The sequence below is a fragment of the Gracilinanus agilis genome, chromosome 1 (assembly GCF_016433145.1).
Source record: "Gracilinanus agilis isolate LMUSP501 chromosome 1, AgileGrace, whole genome shotgun sequence".
In the NCBI taxonomy this organism is placed as follows: Eukaryota; Metazoa; Chordata; class Mammalia; order Didelphimorphia; family Didelphidae; genus Gracilinanus; species Gracilinanus agilis.
In genome coordinates, this window is record NC_058130.1 from 670,646,116 (window position 1) to 670,665,032 (window position 18,917).

Genomic DNA, 18,917 nt, shown 5'->3' on the forward strand with positions numbered 1-18,917 from the left:
ACACTTCCTGGCCAGGGAAGGGGCAAGTCACTTAAGGTGTAGGGTTTCCCCCCCCCCCCCCCCGCCCCTAATCCAACAGGAAGCCAAGGTCCTCACAGGGAGGACAGAGCAAGCAGTTCTGCTCACTTGTTTGTTGTTGGGTCATTTTTTAGGCCCATTTGACCCTTGGGGACCCCATTTGGGATTTTCTTGACCCTGGAAGGGTTTGCTATTTCCTTGTCCAACTCATTTGACAGATAAGGAAAATGAGGCAGAGTGAAGTGACTTGCCCAGGTTAAGTGTCTCAGGCTGGATTTGAGCTCATGAAGACGAGTCTTCCCGATTCCAAGCCCTGTGCTCTATCCACTTGTGCTACCTAGATGCTCTAGTAAATAGCAGAACCTGAACCTAGGCCCTTTGATTCTTTTTCAGGATAACACACTAGAGACTCATCTCATAAAATTAAAGTATCATTTTTGTTAGCTCCAACTGAGCCAATCCAAAGCCTACATTTATCCTAAAATTGTTGCTGGGCTGTAGAGAATAGTCTTGGGTCCAGGAATTCCTGGGTTCCAGACTCGCCTCTGTCACATGCTGCCTATGGGACTTTGGGCAATTCACAACTTCTCTGGACCTGTTTTCCCATCTGTAGAAGGGGGATAATAATAGCACCTGTTCCTCGGGGTTGTTGCGGGGCTCAGATGAGACAGTATTTCTAAAGCACTTTGCAAACCCTAACATGCTATATAAATGGTAGCTGCTATTATTAGGCAGCCAGCCTTGGGCAAGTTCACTTAGCTTCGTAGCTTCAGTTTCCGTTTCTTTCAAAATAGGGGTAGTGATACTTATGATACTCACCTCACAGGGTCCTTGCACAGATAAAAAGATCTGATTGAAAAGGGCTTTGACCACCTTGTGGAAACATCAGCTATTTTTATTTTTTTCACTCTAGACCCTTTTAAGACCCAAAGAATAACTCATGGTGGAATTTCAGACACCAGTGACAGGCAGAGGGGGAAATCACTCCCAGATCACAGGACATGGGCAGTTCCCTGCAGCTGGGGCCAACTGTGCTCCCTGCCAATGCCCTGATTCCTTTTCTAGGGAGAGAGGTGGGTCAAGATTATAGCACCTTGAGGACAGGGACTTGTTTTTTGCATCCCTAGTAGTTAGGCACACAGTGGGTGTTTAATATTTATTGGTGGTTGTCTTTCTACACAAATCTCTACTGAGTACTATTCTGGAGAGTGCACAAGGAAGAATCATCTCACTATGTGTGTCCATTTGTGAAATGCATTTAAGGACAGGTCATTCTGTGACTTGTTCTTTGCCTTTCCCTCTTTCCCTTTGTCTCCCTCTCTCCCCCCATTTTCCCTCACAGTCTTTCTCTCCCCACCCCAACTGTTTCTTTCCCCCATTTCTCTCCTGTTTCTTTTTTCCTGCCTGTTTCTCGTCTTTCCCTCCCTCTTTGTTTCTCCCTCTCCTCTTTTCTCTCTTTCTTGCTTCTGTTTATGTATTTCTCTGTTCCCCCTCTTTCTCTGTTCTTTCACTCTCTGTTCTCTCTTTCTGTTCTGTCTGTCACTCTCAATGCTAAAAATGGATGAATTGGTTTCAGAGCTGGAAGGCACCTTGGAAATCAGCTTGTCTGAGCCTCATCTTTTAAATGACTGAATGCAGTTTAAGGTAACTCATGGGAAGAGGATACATGGGGGCCTCCCTTACACTGGTCTTTGCAAAATGGTTTCTATGCTGAGGTCAGTCTAAGCCCAAACTCTGTCTCAGGGCAGATATTTGGAATCCTAAGGTCCTTCAGTTTTCTCATCTGTAAAATGAAGATACCTGTAATCTGAGGATTGCTATGAGGCTCAAATAAGATCAAGTAAGGCTTTGGGTATATAGGTGGCATAATGGACAGCATGCCAGGCCTGGAGTCAGGAAGACTCACATTGCTCAGTTCAAATCTGGCTTCAGACACTTAGTAGCGCTGTTACTATGGGCAAGCCACTTAGCCCTGTTTGCCTCGGTTTCCTCATCTGTAAAATGAGCTGGAGAAGGAAATTGCAGACCACTCCAGAAAATTTGCCAAGAAATCCTCAAAAGGGGTCACAGAGTGGGACATAGCTAAAAATGACTAACAACAAAGGCTTCGCAAGATGATTTCTACACCGAGGTCAGTCTCAGGCCTGAGTTTTCTCTTGGGGCAAATATTAACGTGCTATCTAAAAGTCAGTTATTGTTTTTTTGTTGAAGAGACTGGCTGAGGGGGGTGTGTGGGGGGAGACGGTAATGGAGGGTGGCTCTTTGGCTTGTCAAGTCACCACAATTTATGTCAGCTGTGTCTTATGTTTCTGTAACCACATTATTCAGTGCTGACATGAGAATAAGTCTGTTGCACTTGGAAAAGTCCTGACCTCAGGTTCAAGAGCTCAATCTGAGGTTTGAGCCCTGGCTCTATCATTAATTTGCTTGCATCATCTTGGCCAAGTTCTTTAAGCCTTCTGGGGCTCAGTTTCCTTATCTGTAAAATGTGGATTAAAAGGATAGTGGTTGAGAAGAAACTTCATTTGATTAGAGATTCTCTGTCAATCCCTCTTGTACTCACACTGCTTTGAGTAAATATTTATTGAATTGAAATAAAAAAAAAAAAAAAGCTTTGCCACAGTGGACAGTCATGAGAAAAGTGCCTCAGGGAGACTTTGGCTCTCTATAAGGAGGATTTGGAGTCCAAGGACCTGGCTTTGAATACTGGCTCTGCTAATTAATAATCACACTTTAAAACTGGTGAATCATCTTACACAGAGGATACCTTTTGGTCCTCACAACAATCCTGCCAAGATTCAAGGTCAAGGCCACATCTTTCAGCAAGTTTTTCCTGGTTTCCCACCCCCAAAGCCCTCAGTACCTTTGCCTTTGAGGTACCGGTAGATACAGGGAGGACAAACACCTCTGGTGTGAGGGCTTGCTGAGACCCTTTCAGGGCTGCTCATCCTCCTTTGGGGTCTGTCACCCAATTCTCATCTTTGGCTCTGAGTAGCTTCAGCATGTCCAGAGGCCTCATCCTGGTAAAACTGTCTGGGCAGATAGTTGAATCCAGGCAGGGGTGGACCTCAGACCCAACCAGTGAGTTAGGGGAATGTGCGCTCCAAGGGGCAGATGAGAACTGTTCCAACAGCCATGAAGGCAGCTGATGCTAGTGCTGTGGAGTACTCAGAACTTGGTCAGACATCCAAGGAGCCAAGGTCGTCCCCTGCATCCTAGATCACCACAGGTCGTCCTGATTTTTGTCTTGTCCCTGGACTTTGATGACTCTAGAAGAGTGAGGCTGATGACTTTAGGCAACTCTGCCTCACTTCAATCCAATTCAAGACATCAACCCAGGATCGTTGCTCCTCTTTGATAATGAAGGACAACCAACCAACTTTCGCTTTAAAATTTACTTGACGTTTATCTTGTATGTGCCTATTTGTATAAATTTGTTAAGCTCCTTGCTGGCAGGGATTGTCTTTCTTTTTTCTTTCTATCTCCGGCTCTTAGCTCTTGATAAATGCTTATTGATCTACCAATAAGGTACCATTATCATCCCCATTTTACAGATGAGGAAACTGAGACTCTCAGCTTGCCCTCTTCAGGGTATACAACTAGGATCTGAGGTAGAATTTGAACCTATGCCTTCCTGACTCCAAGGGCAATGGGGCTCTGTCCACCATGCTACCCTAGGCCAGTCTCTTCACCCACCTGGGTCTCTGCTTCCTGGTCTATAGGATGAAAAAATTAGATTGGATGACTTTCCAGCCCTAAATCTCTGTGGTGTCCTATCTATCACCAGAGGTATTCAAATGGAGACTTTTGGGACACTTTTTTTTAAAACCTTTACTTTCCTAGAATCCATATTAGTTCCAAGACAGAAAAGTGGTAAGGGCTAGGAAATGGGGATTAAATGACTTGTCCAGGGTCACACAGGAAATGTTTGAGGCCAAATTTGAACCCAGAACCTCCTGTCCTAGCCTCCCACCTCCTGTAATTCTTATTTAAATTAGACTCAGTGGCCTCTGAGGTTCTCCCATCTTGGAGTCTGTGGAACAGAGGCCAGGGATAGGGCCAGGATCTGCGATTTCATCAGTACAGAGAACTCCCAGGTGAGGAAGCTCCCTCTACCAATGTACCTTCTCTGCAACTTACAGCCTTGGAGCATCAAGCCCCTGTTGGGTGCCAGGTCCTGTGTGAAGCCCTGAGGATACCAAAAGAGGCAGAATTTTCTAGGCCCACCCTCAAGGAGCTCAAGAGTCTGAGGCCACAAACGCCAGGCAACAATTGTACCCACAAGATCCAAGCAGGATAAATCGGGGGTGGTCTCAGAGGGAAGGCCCTAGCATTAAAGGACATCAGAAAAGCTGGGATGTGAAGAAGTCAGGAAAAGCAAGAGGAAGAGATGAGGAGGGAGAACATTCCAGCAAGGGGACCACCATGTAAAATCCCTGGAGTTAGGAGATGGAATGTAACTTACCCAAGGCCACAAAGCCAGAAAGAACCTGGATCTTCCTAATTCCCAGGTTCTCTTTCCACTCTTATCATAAGCTAGAATCTTAACATGCTCTAAAAACGTTGTCATCCTTATAGTTACTGTTGTGCTTTAAGCAAAGGCTCTGTGGTTATCAACACCAATCACCATAAAGCCCTTACCCCAGTCCCTTCCCTCCTTCCAGCAAAGGGGAACCTTCTATCATGTAGGAAGATCTGTGAGCAGACACCCCGAGCTCTCCTTGTGACTGCAGAGTCTCTTCCCCAGAAAAAGGGGCCCTTCTCTGACCTACCGTCCAATCATGGGTCTCCCCATGACCCTGACCCTGTCCTTGTCCATGATAATGTCAGCCCCCAACATGGGACCTTCCTCTTTTCCCCCATCTTCTTGCACATCCTCCCCCTCAGGTACCCTGCATTGCCCTCCTTGCTATCTCTCCATTTCTCCAGTGTAGGAGTTTTCACAGGCTAGCTGCCCAAGCCTAGAACGCCCTCCCTCCTCATTTCTACCTCTTCCTCTGGCTTTATTCAAGTCTCAGCTCAAGCCCCAACTTCTCTGATAATCCCTTCCTTGTGTGCCTTCCCCCAGAGATTACCCCAGTTCATCCCTCTGTATCTGGTATGCCCAGGGTTGTTTGCCTGCTCAGACAGGGAGCTCCTGGAGAGCAGGGGCTGTCTTTTGCCTTCCTTTGTATTCCCGGCCCTTAGCAGAGGCTGGCTCTCACTAGGCACTACTTAATAAATGCTTGTTGACTTGATGATGGGAAGCAGGGCCTCTGGTGACAGGGCATATCATAGCCATTGATCATCCATGAGGTGGCATTGGACCCCATGCCCACAACCCAAGGGCAGCTCAGCCACGAGGGTTACAAAATGCTTCAGAGTGAACTAATGGGATCTTGGGAAAAATCTGTTAAGCCCCAAAGGAGTGACTGCATTTTTGCCATCCACACTGGCGACCAGAAGACCAAGCCATCAAGCACCCATGAATCGCCCAGGGACAAGTTTCCATGAGGAAGTTCTCAGGAAGTAGAAAGAACACACACATCCCAAGCCCCTGCCCTGGACAGAACCAGACCCTTTTGTTTTCCTAGCACACCATGGCCTACCCGGCCTTTCCCATGGGTGATCTGGGGCCTCCACAGGTTCATCCTTTGTTTTAAAGAGATGTCTTGACTAGCTCAGGAACTAGATTTTAGCACAGCAAACTGCACCGCCTCACTCTCTCTTCCTGAATCAGTAAAGTCAACTGGCAAGACAATGAGAAGGACTGGCAATGGGATACACTGGTTGGCCTTGGTGTCTCTGGCGACTGGCTAAGCTCCAAGAGTTGAGACCACAACGCCTGCTTTGGCCACCTTTGTGGCCATTGGAACAAACTGTTTTTTTCTGCCCATTCCACTGGGGAAGTCTTCAGAGACTTCTTGGTGAGCTCCTTTGCCAACATGGTTTCACTGCCCAGGTTACAGGTAAAAAGCCTCCCAGAGGCCTCAGAGGGAGGAAGAAGGAGTCACCTGCCACCTGTTCTGCAGAGGAGGAAGCTAAGACCAGGGAAGCCCAAGTGATTAAATACACAGGATCTAGCCTCAGCCTGTACTGCCTTACCCTCTTGGTCCCCCCCCAATCCATCTTTCATAGGCCTGACAAAGTTATGCTACTAAAGTGCAGCTCTGTGCTTTTAAGCATGCCCTTCCTTTGCTTAGTAAACTCCAGTGGTTCCCTATCACCTCTAGGCTCAAAGAGAATCTCCTTTGGGTAGATTTTTTTCCTTTTTTTTTTTTTTTTTTTTAAATCCTTACCTTCTCTTAGAACCAGTATGTATTGGGTCCAAGACAGAAGAACAGTAAGGGCTAGGCAATAGGGATTAAGTAACTTACTCAGGGTCACACAGCTAGGAAGTGTCTGAGGCCAGATTTGAACCTAGGACATCCCATCTTTAGGCCTGATTCTCAATCCACTGAGCCACCCAGCTGCCTCTAAATTTTTTCCTTAAACTTTTTTAAAATTAATTTTGTTAAATATTTCTAAATCACATGTGAAAATTCCTTAACAATCATTTTAAAAATCCGAGTTTCAAATTCTCTTCCTACTCTCTTCCCCTCACTTATCAAATCAAGTAATATATCAGTTACACATGTGAGCTCATGCAAAACATATTTCCATATTAGCCATGTTGCAAAAAGCACTATATAGCTTTTAATATGATTCATAATCTAGCTCCAGCCTACCTTTTCAATCTTAAAGTTCCAAAACTTTTAAACCTTAATAGGTTAAAGATTTTTAGGACATTGTAACTTCACTCTCCTCTTCCTCCAAAGTCCAAACAAATGGGCTTCTTGCTGCTCCTTTCATTTAAAGCTCCATCTCTGCCTCTTAAGATCCTTAGAATTTCCCTCAAAACTTTGCTTAACATCATTTTCACAAGACCTTTCCTGAACCCTCTGGCTGTTGTCCTTCTGTCTTTCTTCACCCCAATTACCTACTTCTTCGTGGTCCTCCTGTTACCCAACTCTCACCTGGGGCTCTGGCCATGCCTCAACAAAACCTGCTGGGGCAGATGGGCTAAACTAGATTGAAGGTAAATGAACCATCTGAGTCTGGGGAGTATCTACCCCGGGCCTAGGAAGGCTTCCCCCACAAACTGTCAGATGAGAAGAATTTGCTCCATTGGCCATGAAGCCTGTGCTATAGAGTGTCTACACACCGGTTGGACATACAGGACCCCAAGATCAGCCCTTGCATCCCAGGCTATGGAGAATCCTCCTGGCTTGTGTCCTGCCACTGAACTTCGATGACTCTGGGAGAGAACAGGAGGCTGATAGCTTTATGCAGCTCTACCTCACATAAATCCATTTCATACATGAGTCAAGACATCCCCCAGGATGCTATTTGTCCTCCTAGAAAACAAAGAATGAACAACAACGATTTACTATTTTTTCTGTATATAACTTGTGCTTTCTCTCTTTCTCCCTTCCTCTGTCTCTCTGTGTCTCTCTTCAAATTGAGTATAAATTCCACAGAAAAGAGTTAGGCCCAGGAAGGGATAGCCTAGGATTTTAAATGTCCAATAACCCAGTCCGGCTGTTCTATCTCTATGCCATCTCACTGACCATAAGCCAAAGGCAAAGAGGACGCTGATCCCAATAACTTAATGTTCCCCAGCTCTGTGAGTTAATGGGACTTGGGGTCAGGAAATATTTTTGCACAGACCAAAACAGATCCTGCCTGATTCCAGCTGAATATTCTGGGATTTAGGGCCATTTGGAGCCTGAGCTCCTTGAAAAATACCATAACCTAGGTCCATAGGGGACATCTAGGCCAACTCCTTGTTTTATAGATGAGAAAAAAAAGACTGCCAACACATGGAAAAGCCAGGAAATGAGCAGCCCATGTCCTGGACAGGAATGTGGGGGTGGGAAAGAGGGATGATCAGGAGAGGAGAAGGAGTCTCTTTAGTTTTGCAAACTTTAATGTCCACTCTAAATGCGAGCTACCACTATGCTATTATTCCTCACCTTGAAACTTACCTTGTGTTATATTTGTCTGGCAACAATGGCAGGAAATCCCAATAACCCAGAAGCACATCTGGATGGGTCCCAGAGCAGGTGGTTGGTTCCATGGCCCTACTTTCCTGGACACTCCATCTATTTGTCATGATTCTAACCAGTTCAACAGTTCCTGATTGAATTTATTCAGACACTTGTGCTCATTGTTGCTCCTATGGCTATCATTCCAACCTCGTCTCTGAGCAAACCCCAGCTTGGTTTAGACAGTCCTACCATTTCTAAGAGAAAAACATTTTTTTTTCCATTATTTTCTGGGAAGCCTCTTACTTCTTCCCTCTCTTTCTCCTTTCCTTCTTCCCTCTCTTTTTCCTTCTCTCCTCCCGCTCTCCTTCCTTCATTCTTCATTCCTCTCTTCATCTCTTCCTCCTTCCTTCATTCTTTCATTCTTCCCCCTCTTCATCTCTTCCTCTTTCCCTCCCTTTTTTCCTTCCTTCCTCCCTCTCTTTTCTTTCCTTCCCTTTCTTTCTGTGACTTATCTTTTAATCTATAAAATATGAGAGTTGGACTAAATGACTTCCAAGCTTTCTTCTAGTTCTAAATTTATGATCTTATAACCCCATCTATCCCCCAAGTAGTTTGTTTGGGAGTAGTTGTTGTTTTTCATTCAGCAGACCCAGCCCCTAGTGCAGTGGTTTGCCCAGTAAGATCACTTGCCTCTCCTAGAGTGTTTATCAATTTTAACAGGAGCCAAGCACTGTTCTCAGGAGACTAAATCCAATTTGTTCTCCATTTTGTCCTTTAGAGAAAGTTTTAATCATGGAAAGGTATGAGTTTTTCACTCTTGGCTGAGCTGTCTTACCTCTAACTATAAAAAAGAAAAAATGCACAATGGGGGCAGCTAAGTAGCACAGTGGATAGAATGTCAGGCTTGGGGAGGACCTGGGTTCCCATCTGGCCTCAGACCCTTCCTAACTGTGTGACCCTGGGCAAGTCATTTAATCCCAATTGCCTAATCCTTGCCACTCTTCTTAGAGTTGATTTTATAAGTAGAATTGATAAGACTTTTAAGAGCTTAAAAATGATTACATTTTTTAAAATGCACAATGAAGCTTTAATCCCCTTGGTGCTGAGCTAGCTGCCTTAAGCAGCAAAAAGGTCTCACACTAATCTTCATCGACCAAGAATTAGCTGTGGATCACACCCCAAGTCTAAACAATTGACATGCAGAGCCATACTCAATTTGATATTGGAATCATTTTGAGGGCATTATGACCAATTCTTGACCTGTTCTTGCTATTTCAGTTTTGTTGCCATTTCACTTTAGTTTGCTTACAAATGTTTTGCAGGGAAAAAAGGGAAATATCAATTCTAAGACAGATGATCAACAAGGACTAGGCAATAACAATGCAATGATTGAGGACAATCCAGAGGGTCTTATAAGAGCGCTATCCACATCCAGAGAAAGAACTGTGGGAGCAGAAATGCAGAAGGAAAATATATGATTGATCACATGGTTTGCTGGGGATATGATTGGGAATTTGGACTTTAAATGATCATTCTATTGCAAATATTAACATGGAAATAGGTTTGTTTTTTTAAACATTTATTAATATTTATTTTTTTGAAAAGTTAACATGGTTACATGATTTATGCTCTTACTTTCCTCTTCACTCCCCAACTTCCCCCCCTCCCATTAGAAATAGGTTTTGAACAATGATACATGTAAAATCCAGTGGAATTGCTTGTTGGCTCTGGGAGGGGGGAGGGAAAAGGGGTGGGGAAAATCCTGAATCATGTAACCATGGAAAAATATTCTAAATTAATCAATTAAAAATAAATAAACAGCTTGATCAGGGTCACACAGCTAGGAATGAGACCTTAAATCAGTGATTCCCAAAGTGGGTGCTACCGCCCCCGGTGGGTGCTGCAGCGATCCAGGGAGGCGGTGATGGCCATACCTTTTTTTTGTATTACATTCTATTCTGAGTTCAATAAATAGTTTCATAATTTCCAGGGGGCACTAAGTAACATTTTTTCTGGAAAGGGGGCGGTAGACCAAAAAAGTTTGGGAACCACTGCCTTAAATGGTTGTTGAAATAAATCAGCTTGAATGCTTCCAGTCCAAACCTCACTAGAGCTGCTGCCAGGGGAGCCTCTTCTGTCCCACCTTGCCTTGGCATGTCAGCTAGATCAGGCTTACCCAAACCCAAGAAGTGTGGCTAAAACTTGAAGCAGTTCAGAAACATAAGGCGAGGCAATTAGGTGGCTCAGTGGATGGAAAGCCAGGCCTGTAGGCAGAAAGTCCTGGGTTCAGATCTGACCTCAGACACTTCCCAGCTGTTTGACCCTGGGCAAGCCACTTCATTCCCACTGCCCAGGCCTTACCATTCTCTTGCCTTGGAACCAATACATGGTATTGATTCTAAGATGGAAGGTGAGGGTTTAAAAAAATTTTTTTTAATTGTAAGAAGGCAAACTGAGTGAGGATCTTGTCTGTCTTGGCCCAGGTCCTGCTCATCCTAATGGACGTATTTACAGATACAGAGATCTTCTGTGATGTGTTGGAGGCGGCCAACAAACGAGGTGTATTTGTCTGTGTGCTCCTCAATCAGTGTGGTGTGAAGCTCTTTCGAGAGATGTGTGAGAAAGCTGAAATCCTGGACAGTCACCTGAAGGTAGGAATGGCCTCGAGAGGGGCTTGTTGGCTCTGAGCACTCGATCTTCCGTTCCCATGAAAGGGAAGATTCTGGGGTCAGACATGGGTTCCAAAAAAAGCTAAGAAAGGAACAGGAGGTATAGAAATCATCTTGATAGCTTACATGGAAGGCTCCCTTCCCTGAATCAAACAAGCCTCTTTCTCCATTGAAGATTTTTTTTTTGCCAACAGGCAAAAGACCCTTTTTTTAGGGGGTCACAAATTTAAATTTACATTCTCATTCGAAATGGCCTGATACATTGCACAGAGTAGACATTTAACAAATGTTTCTTGAATGAATGGCCAAATGCATCAATGAATGTTATAGAAATATTTGTTGGCTATTTAGAAGAGTCCTCAGAGAGAGGAGAAACTGCAGAAGTATCTATTTCCCTTTTCTTCTAACACAGGGAATCTGCTTGGCAAACAGTTTTGGTGACTTCGCAGGCCAAGTAAACTCTGCCATATTCAACTATCTTGATTCAGTAAATGTTCATTCAACAAAATAGTCAATCCTTCACCAAGAAGTTATAAAACTATTCCTTTGCACAAGGTATCAGGATCTCCATACCCAGCATATAGTCGATAAGACTTGGAACCATTTTCTTCCAATTAGCTCTTCCCAAATCGTCAAATCTTGGCATGATGCCAATTCCTTAGAAGCCACAGGGGGAATCTTGCAGTGTTAGGTCTGGAAGAATTTGGACCTAAACTGAAGTCTTCCAACTCCTCATGTGGGGCTCTTTCCATTATATTGTTTCCTTGTCAAATGAAACATTTAAAGGGGGTGGGGGGGGGAACCAGTTAGAGCTTTAGCAATAATTTAGTCTAATTCCCTCACTTCAGAAGTGAGAAAATTGAGGCCCAGAGCTGTGTAGTGACTTGCCCAGGGGTTGCCTGTAAGTCAGAGCTAGATATTTTCTTACCCTTTCTAGTGTTTCAGGGACATCACCAAGAAGTCACCAGTGCCCGGTGTTGGACGGTGATCACACTCAGACATGAAGGTGTATCTGTGTTTTTTTCAAAAAATCTTCCCGGGGCTGAGCCAAAGCATAATTCTATCTTGAATCCAGGCCATTCTTCATTACACACCTACCAGCTTGGTTCATGGTTCACTTTACTGAGCCCCTTTCTGATGCTAACAGTGGACCCAGACTAGTCACAATAATATTAGGTAGTATTTCTAAGCCCTTTAAGGTTTGTAAAGTACTTTTCAAATTTGATCTGACTGAATCCTCACAATATCCCTGGGAAGTAGATCCTATTATTCCCATTTTACAGATGAAAAAACTGAGGCAGGCAAGTTATAAGTAACCTACCCTGGATAATAGAGCCTAGAAGTATCTGACACATCATTTGAACTCAAGTCTAGGCTGGCTTGAGGTCTTTCTATTCACTTTCTATTCACTGCCCAACCTGGTAAACTGCTTCAACTGCATGATCTCTAATGCTCTTTAAATTCACTTATGTTGGTCCGTTTAGAATTTGAATTTTTATTAAAGTTGGGAGGGGTGTTTGAGATCATTTAGTCCAAGCTCCTGGGAGAATCTCAGAGCCTCCATGTTGGAGGACACCACAGTCTACAGACTTGTCAACAAGTAATCATCCAGCCTCTGCCTGAAGACCTCCAGGGATGATGAACTCACTACCATTCTGCCTGTAGAGAGCTGTCACTGGGAGCAAGTTTTTCCTGATATCAAGTCTCTACCTCTTTATAACTCCTCACCATTGCTCTTCCTTCTGTCCTTAGGGGCCAAGCTGTACAAATTTAATTGCTTTGCCTGTATGATGGCTTTAAATTCTGGGGAGACAGTTATCATGTGGCTCCCAAATCTAGCCTGAAGCTTCTTCTCCAGGCTTTGTTTGGTTGTGTCTGACTCTCAATGACCCCATTTGGGGTTTTCTTGGCAAAGATACTAGAATGGTTTGCCATTTCCTTCCCCAGCTCATTTTACAGATGAGGAACTCTGAGGCAAACAGGCCAGATTTGACCTCGGGAAGATGGGTCTTTCTGACTCCAAGCCCAGTGCTCTATCCACTGGGCCAACTAAATGCCCCTTCTCTAGATGAAATATCCCCAGTTCCTTCATTTAGTCCTTACCTAGCATGGAGTCCTTCCTGGTTGTTTGCTGGACATTCTCCAGATGACCAGTGTTCTTGAAGCCCAAACTCAAATAGGCAGTAAGGGGAGACCCATACCATCCAATTTCACATCTAATGTTCTGCTGCATCATTTGGCTGCTTTAAGATTGAGATTTCTGGGGCAGTGAGGTGGCTTAGTAGATTGAGAGCCAGTCTGGGAGATGGGAGGTCCTGGGTTCAAATCTGGCCTCAAACACTTCCTAGCTGGGGGCCCCTGAGTAAGTCACTTAACCCTCATTGCCTAGCCCTTACCTCTCTTCTGCCTAAGAACCAATACTTACTATCCATTCTAAGATGGAAGGTGAGGGTTTAAAAGTAAAGCTGGAGATTTCTGGGAAGACTCAGAAATCCTTCAATTATATCCTGAACTTCCCTCTAACAGAATATTTCAATCCGAAGCGTGGAAGGGGAAACATACTGTGCCAAGTCTGGCAAGAAGTTCTCAGGCCAGATCCAGGAAAAGTTCATCATTTCTGATTGGAGATTCGTCCTGTCTGGATCTTACAGGTGAGATGACCTGTGGTCCAGCGGGGGTGAGCCAGCTCTCATCCTATCCCCACACTGAGCTAGGGGAGCATCAGGCAGAAGGGGAAGTACATGCCTGGCATGAATGGAACACCACGTCCAGGGATGGGGGTGCATATGTAAAATCAATCCAGGTCCTCTAATTTCACCTAGAACAGGAACTGTGGGGGAATCAACTGGAGCCAGGTGGTATTGGATTTTAAATGCCCCCCCCCCAAAACAAACAAACTTGTATTTGATCTTAGAGGTAATAGCAATGCAGCTTCTAGAGATTGGGAATGGCACAGCCAGACCTGTGCTTTAGAAATATCCATTTGGCAGCTGTTTGGATAAAGAGTTAAAGAGGCAACAGGCTAGACAAAAGCTGACCAGTTAGAGGGCTATTGCAATAGTTCAGCTGATGGAAAATGAGGGCCTGAATTAGGGTGGGGTCAAGCCCTTTAACCACCTCCTCTCTCCCCTGAAAACCTCCTTATTTATTGACTTCTTCTGTGCTCTCCACAAAGATGCCCAAATTCTCCCCTTCACTTGCCTTTTCTTATGGTTCTAATTCTCTTCCCTTTATAACCAAACTCCTAGGGGAAAAAAAAACTATCTATGATCTTTGGGACAATTGCCTCACTTTCTACTTCTTTCAAACCCTTGCAATATGTAGCTTCCAACTCCCCCATTCAACTGAAACAGCTCCTTCCAAGGTCTTCTCTTTTCCTTTAAACTCTTACCTTCCACTTTAGAATCAATATTATGTATCTGTTCCAAGGCAGAAGAGCTGTAAGGGCTAGGCAATGAGGTGATACAGTGACTTCTCCAGGATCACCCAGATAAAAAGTGTCTCAGGCCAAATTTGAACCCAGGACCTCCCATTTCTGAGCTGGCTCTCTGTCCACTGAGCCAAAGTCCACTGAGCTCAAGCTTAAATAACTTGCTCAGGGTCACCCAGTTAGTAAGTGGCTAAGGTCAGATTTGACCTTGGAAAACTTACGACCTGGTACTCTATCTAGCACCCCCCATGGTGCAGTGGATTTAAAATTAGAGGACCTAGATTTGAGTCCTGCTCAAATCTGCTACTTAATGCCTATGTGACCTTGAGCAAGTCATTAACTTCTTTGGCCTCAATTTCCTCATTTCTAAAAATGAGGGAGCTGGGCTAGATAACCTTTAAGATCTCTGTCCCTATTAGCTTTTGGTAAACCTCCCCATTTTGTTGTTGTTCAATCATTTCAGACTAGCTAGTGAGTGTCTGAGGCCAGATTGGAATTTAGGAATATGGGTCTTCTTGACTCCAAGCATAATGTTCTTATTCACTGCAACACCCAGCTATCTCACTTTCCATAGCAGGTGCTTAAAAACACATTGATGGGGAGCAGCTGGATAGCTCAGTGGATTGAGAGCCAAGCCTAGAGATGGGAGGTCCTAGGTTCAAATCTGACCTCAGACACTTCCCAGCTGTGTGACCCTGGGCAAGTCACTTGATCCCCATTGCCCACCCTTACGACTCTTCTGCCTCAGAGCCAATACACAGTATTGACTCCAAGATGGAAGGTAAGGGTTTAAAAAAAAAACAACACATTGACATGTCTCAGACTCAAGAATTTAACAAGCATCTTCTCCCTCACTGCCTACATCCAATCAGACACCACATCCTATAACTTTTACCTTTCTAACACTTTTGAGGTGGGGTCAATTTCTCTTCACTCCCTATGGGGCCACCCTCACTTCTCACCTGAGTGATGGTTTTCCTGCTTCCAGACTCATATCTCCAGTCCATTCCCCAAGCTGTCAATATGACATTCCTAAAGCAAAGGTAAGATCATGGGACTCCCATATTTTTCCTGCTTCTAGCTCCCTGTTTAAGACTCAGCTCAAGTTATCACTTCCTGCACAAGGCCATTCCTGATCTCCCCAATTTTTAGTGTTTCCTTCCCTCCAAAAAAAATCACTCTTATGAGAGTAGCTGTGTTGAAGTTGAGCTGACCTCTAAGCCAGACAGATGTGGGTTCAAGTCCTACCTCTGATACATCCTGGTTGTGTGATCCTGGGCAAGCCACTTAACTTCCGTCTGCCTTTTTCTTCAATTGTAAAATGGGATAGTCTACCTGCCAGGGTTGGTATGGTGATCAAATGGACAATATTTGTAAAATGCTTAGCACAGTGCTTGACACATAGTAGGTACATTAAAAATGCTTATTTCCTTCCTTTTTTCCCTCTCTTTCTCCTTCCTTCTTTTTCTTCTTTCATCCCTTGCCTCTCTCTGTCTCTCTTTCCTTTCTCTCTAATTTCTCTCTCCCTCTCCTTCCTCTCTGTCTGTTTCCCTTTTCTCTCTGTCTCTCCCTTGCTCCACCTCCCTTCCTTCACCATCTCAACAATGGAAAGAAAGAGAACTAGGCATAAAGTAAAATTGAGGAAAGAGAAATGCTTCTTGGGAGCCATACATTGAGGAAAAAAGAGAAAATAATTCTCTGTCATGGCCTCTTCTCAGAGTCAGCTCAACCCCCTAGTCAATTGACCATAATTATGACCAACTTTGCCAAAGTCAAATCTACATTAAGCACTCTTTGAATGCCTACTTTCATGGTGATTAAAAAAAACAAACCATAAGACCTAGTTCTTGCCCTCAAGGAGTGACCCACAAGTGCATACAGGGCATAACTAGAGAGAAAAAAGGTATAAAGAAATAAGTAATCAAGCATCAGATCATGTGACATAGAATAGAATTTTAGTGAATTGGAACAATCACTGTAGATCAGGGTTAGGCAGGAAAAGAAAAGGATGCTGAAAAGGAGAACCAAACTTTGGGGCCTCTAAACCTGTACTGGCTTGGCTGGATCACCTAGAGATGTTCCATCTTCTCCCTTAAGCCCTTTTATTTGCCCTACCTATAAACCACTTATTGAGATGGGTTTGTTGGTAAGACAGTCCTGGGAAAGACCCATCTGGCCATTATGACAGATGCTAGTTCTGTTTCTCTGAGCTGCATCAATGCAGAAGACTTCTCAAAAAGGCAGGAGGGGCCCTAAGTAAGGACATACTCTGGGAGAGCAGCACAATTCAGCCAGGCAGACTGCCAAGAAACATTGGGAAGAAGACAAACTATGAGGGAGATGAAGAAACATTATGAGCAGGGCCAGCCTCTACAAGTAGTGGCTGTCATTTCAAATCAAATGACAATCTTATTCTTTGTTTTGCATAGAGAAGACTGGAATTGGGCCATATTCTATGCTGGAAAAAAGCACAAACCCAGTCACCAAGTATTTCCTGGGTACCTTCTGTAGGTCCAGGTCTGTGCTGAACTTAGTAGGGAGTAGAAGGGTTCTCCAAAACACATTTCCCACCCATCAAGTCTATAATCTGGCTGGAGAAATAAATCTTTCACAAATGAAACAGATGCAAAACGATACAAGACACAGTACTTAAAAGTACCAATCTGGGTGGTGAGACATCTAAGTGTGGAAAGAATCCAATATGGTGCTTGTGTTACATTGTTCAGTCATTCTCAGTCGTGTCCAACTCTTTATGACTCCATTGGAGTTTTCTTGGCAATGATACTAGAGTGCTTTGCCATTTCCTTCTCCAGTTCATTTTACAGATAAAGACATCAAGGCAAACAAGGTTAAGTGCCTTGCCCAGGATCACACAGGAAGTGTCTGAGGCCAGATTTGAACTCAAGAAGATGAATCTTCCTGACTCCAGGCCTGGCATCCTAGCCATTGTGCCACCCAACTGTTCTACACATCCCTGCAAGGAAAATGCTATTACTATCCCCATTTTGCAGACTAGGAAACTGTGAGAGATAGAGGTTAAGTGATTTGCCTGGGGTCACACTGTTAGAAGTATCTGGGGCCATATCTGAACTCCTCGGGTCCTCCTGACTCCAGGCCTAGCCCTTTAGGCTAAGGTACCACCTTCCTATTTAAGACCACCATTTTGCTCAGAACCAGACCTGGGTTAAAGAAATAACACTGTAGAAAATATTGATAGGGTGAAGGGAAGACATCAAGAAATTATGGAAGACCAAGGAATCAACAACCTTTGCTTAGCAGCAACCTTCTGCTCTCCCACAAAGATTCTATTCCAACTGCCATTTGCAGCTCAAACTTACAGTTGGAATTGGAATTTGAAATTCTGTTGACTGGCCCAACAGCCCTGGAACCCTAGCTCAAAGTTGTGACTTGTGAGTCTGGGACAGAGTCTTTATTGCTGGAGGGGTTCAGTGACCAGAGGGAGCCTATTTGGGTTCATTGAGATCTAAAATGTGTTTTGCCCTGGGTTTATTTTTCCTTTATTCTCAGCATCCCTGGTGGATTCTAAGGGGAAATGGAAGCCACATGTTTCTAATTTATAAGCACTCATTCATCTGCATTTTTGGAAAGGCTTTCACCAAAGGGCCCTCATGTGGTGGGACCCTTCTCTGCCTTTTGTTTCTTTAGAGGAGATCAGGAAGGGGTAGCAAACAAATGAAATATCACCTCAAAGGTGGCAGCTCGAGACTAGGAGATCAGTACTCAATTCAAACATGATCCAAATGTTTCCCTGGACCCAAATTTCTAAGCAAGATGGGAGGGAATGGGCCTGTCCTTGAGGTTGTGAGATTGAACCCAAGCAAGCTCAAATAATGAATCTTGAAGTGAGCTTAAAGCAGAAAGAAAACATGGAACAAAGAAAACTTTTCTCTCAGCAGATTCCCTTTCCAAATTCTTATTCTTATACAAGTGTTTTCCTCTTGGGACTCCAAGCTTCCTTCTTGGCTGGAGAGGAGAGAGGGAATCTGGGTCCAGCTGGAAAAATTTGACATTTATTGTGACTCAGGAAAGAAATAAACAATCAAGTGATCCTTCCCTCTGTCCTCCTCCCCTCCTCAGGAATTCTTACATCCAAAAAACATGACATGTAGATCAAATTTAAAATGTTTTACCCTTCACTAAAGTTGTTGAAGTCTTTTTAGAAATTATTCTTTCCCTGCCCAATATTTCTTAATACTAAAGTTTTGTTTCAAAGTTAGCAATCAGGCAGATGTTTTCAAACAATTTTTGCAAGTTGCTGAGACAATCTTAAGACCTGTTGCAGGAAAGTCTAGGATGAAGTGATTTTAATGGAAAAATAAATCCCTAAACCCAGCCCACTGAGAATGAGGGGTGGGGGGTGAGGAGGAGGTTTCCCCTGAGGCCTGGGAACACTGTGATTTGGAAATGCACTAATGAACTGATGTGTGGAGATAAAAGCTTAAATGACAAGTTCCCACTATCATGAAGCATAATGAAGGGCAGTGATCCGAGGTGATTTCTGCAAGAGGGAGCCAAGCAGAGCCCAGCTGCAGCCCCAGTTTCATATGGATTTATGATTCTCCTCTTCATTGCCTGTGGGCTCCCTCACCTCTCCTCCCCTCTTTTTCCCTCCCACCCAGAGCTGTTTATAAAAGACTTGGGGCCAAGGGATTGTTTCATGGAAATTCAAGTTGGGTCCACTCTGGGATGAACCTGGCTCTTCAAAAGGCTCTGCTCTGGGTGGGCTCCACTCAAGTGGAAACATATTTCAGGCTGATTTCTGCCCCCCCC

General features: G+C 44.2%; 1 protein-coding gene across 1 annotated transcript in view; it reads left to right on the forward strand.

The window, feature by feature from the left end:
- Nucleotides 1-18,917, forward strand: part of FAM83A (family with sequence similarity 83 member A) — a 25,262-nt gene that overhangs the window by 1,000 nt on the left and 5,345 nt on the right. Inside the window, exons 2-3 of the mRNA XM_044668975.1 lie at nt 10,511-10,678; nt 13,223-13,347. Of these exons, the coding sequence (XP_044524910.1) occupies nt 10,511-10,678; nt 13,223-13,347 (293 nt within the window). The remainder of the gene's footprint in view (nt 1-10,510; nt 10,679-13,222; nt 13,348-18,917) is intronic.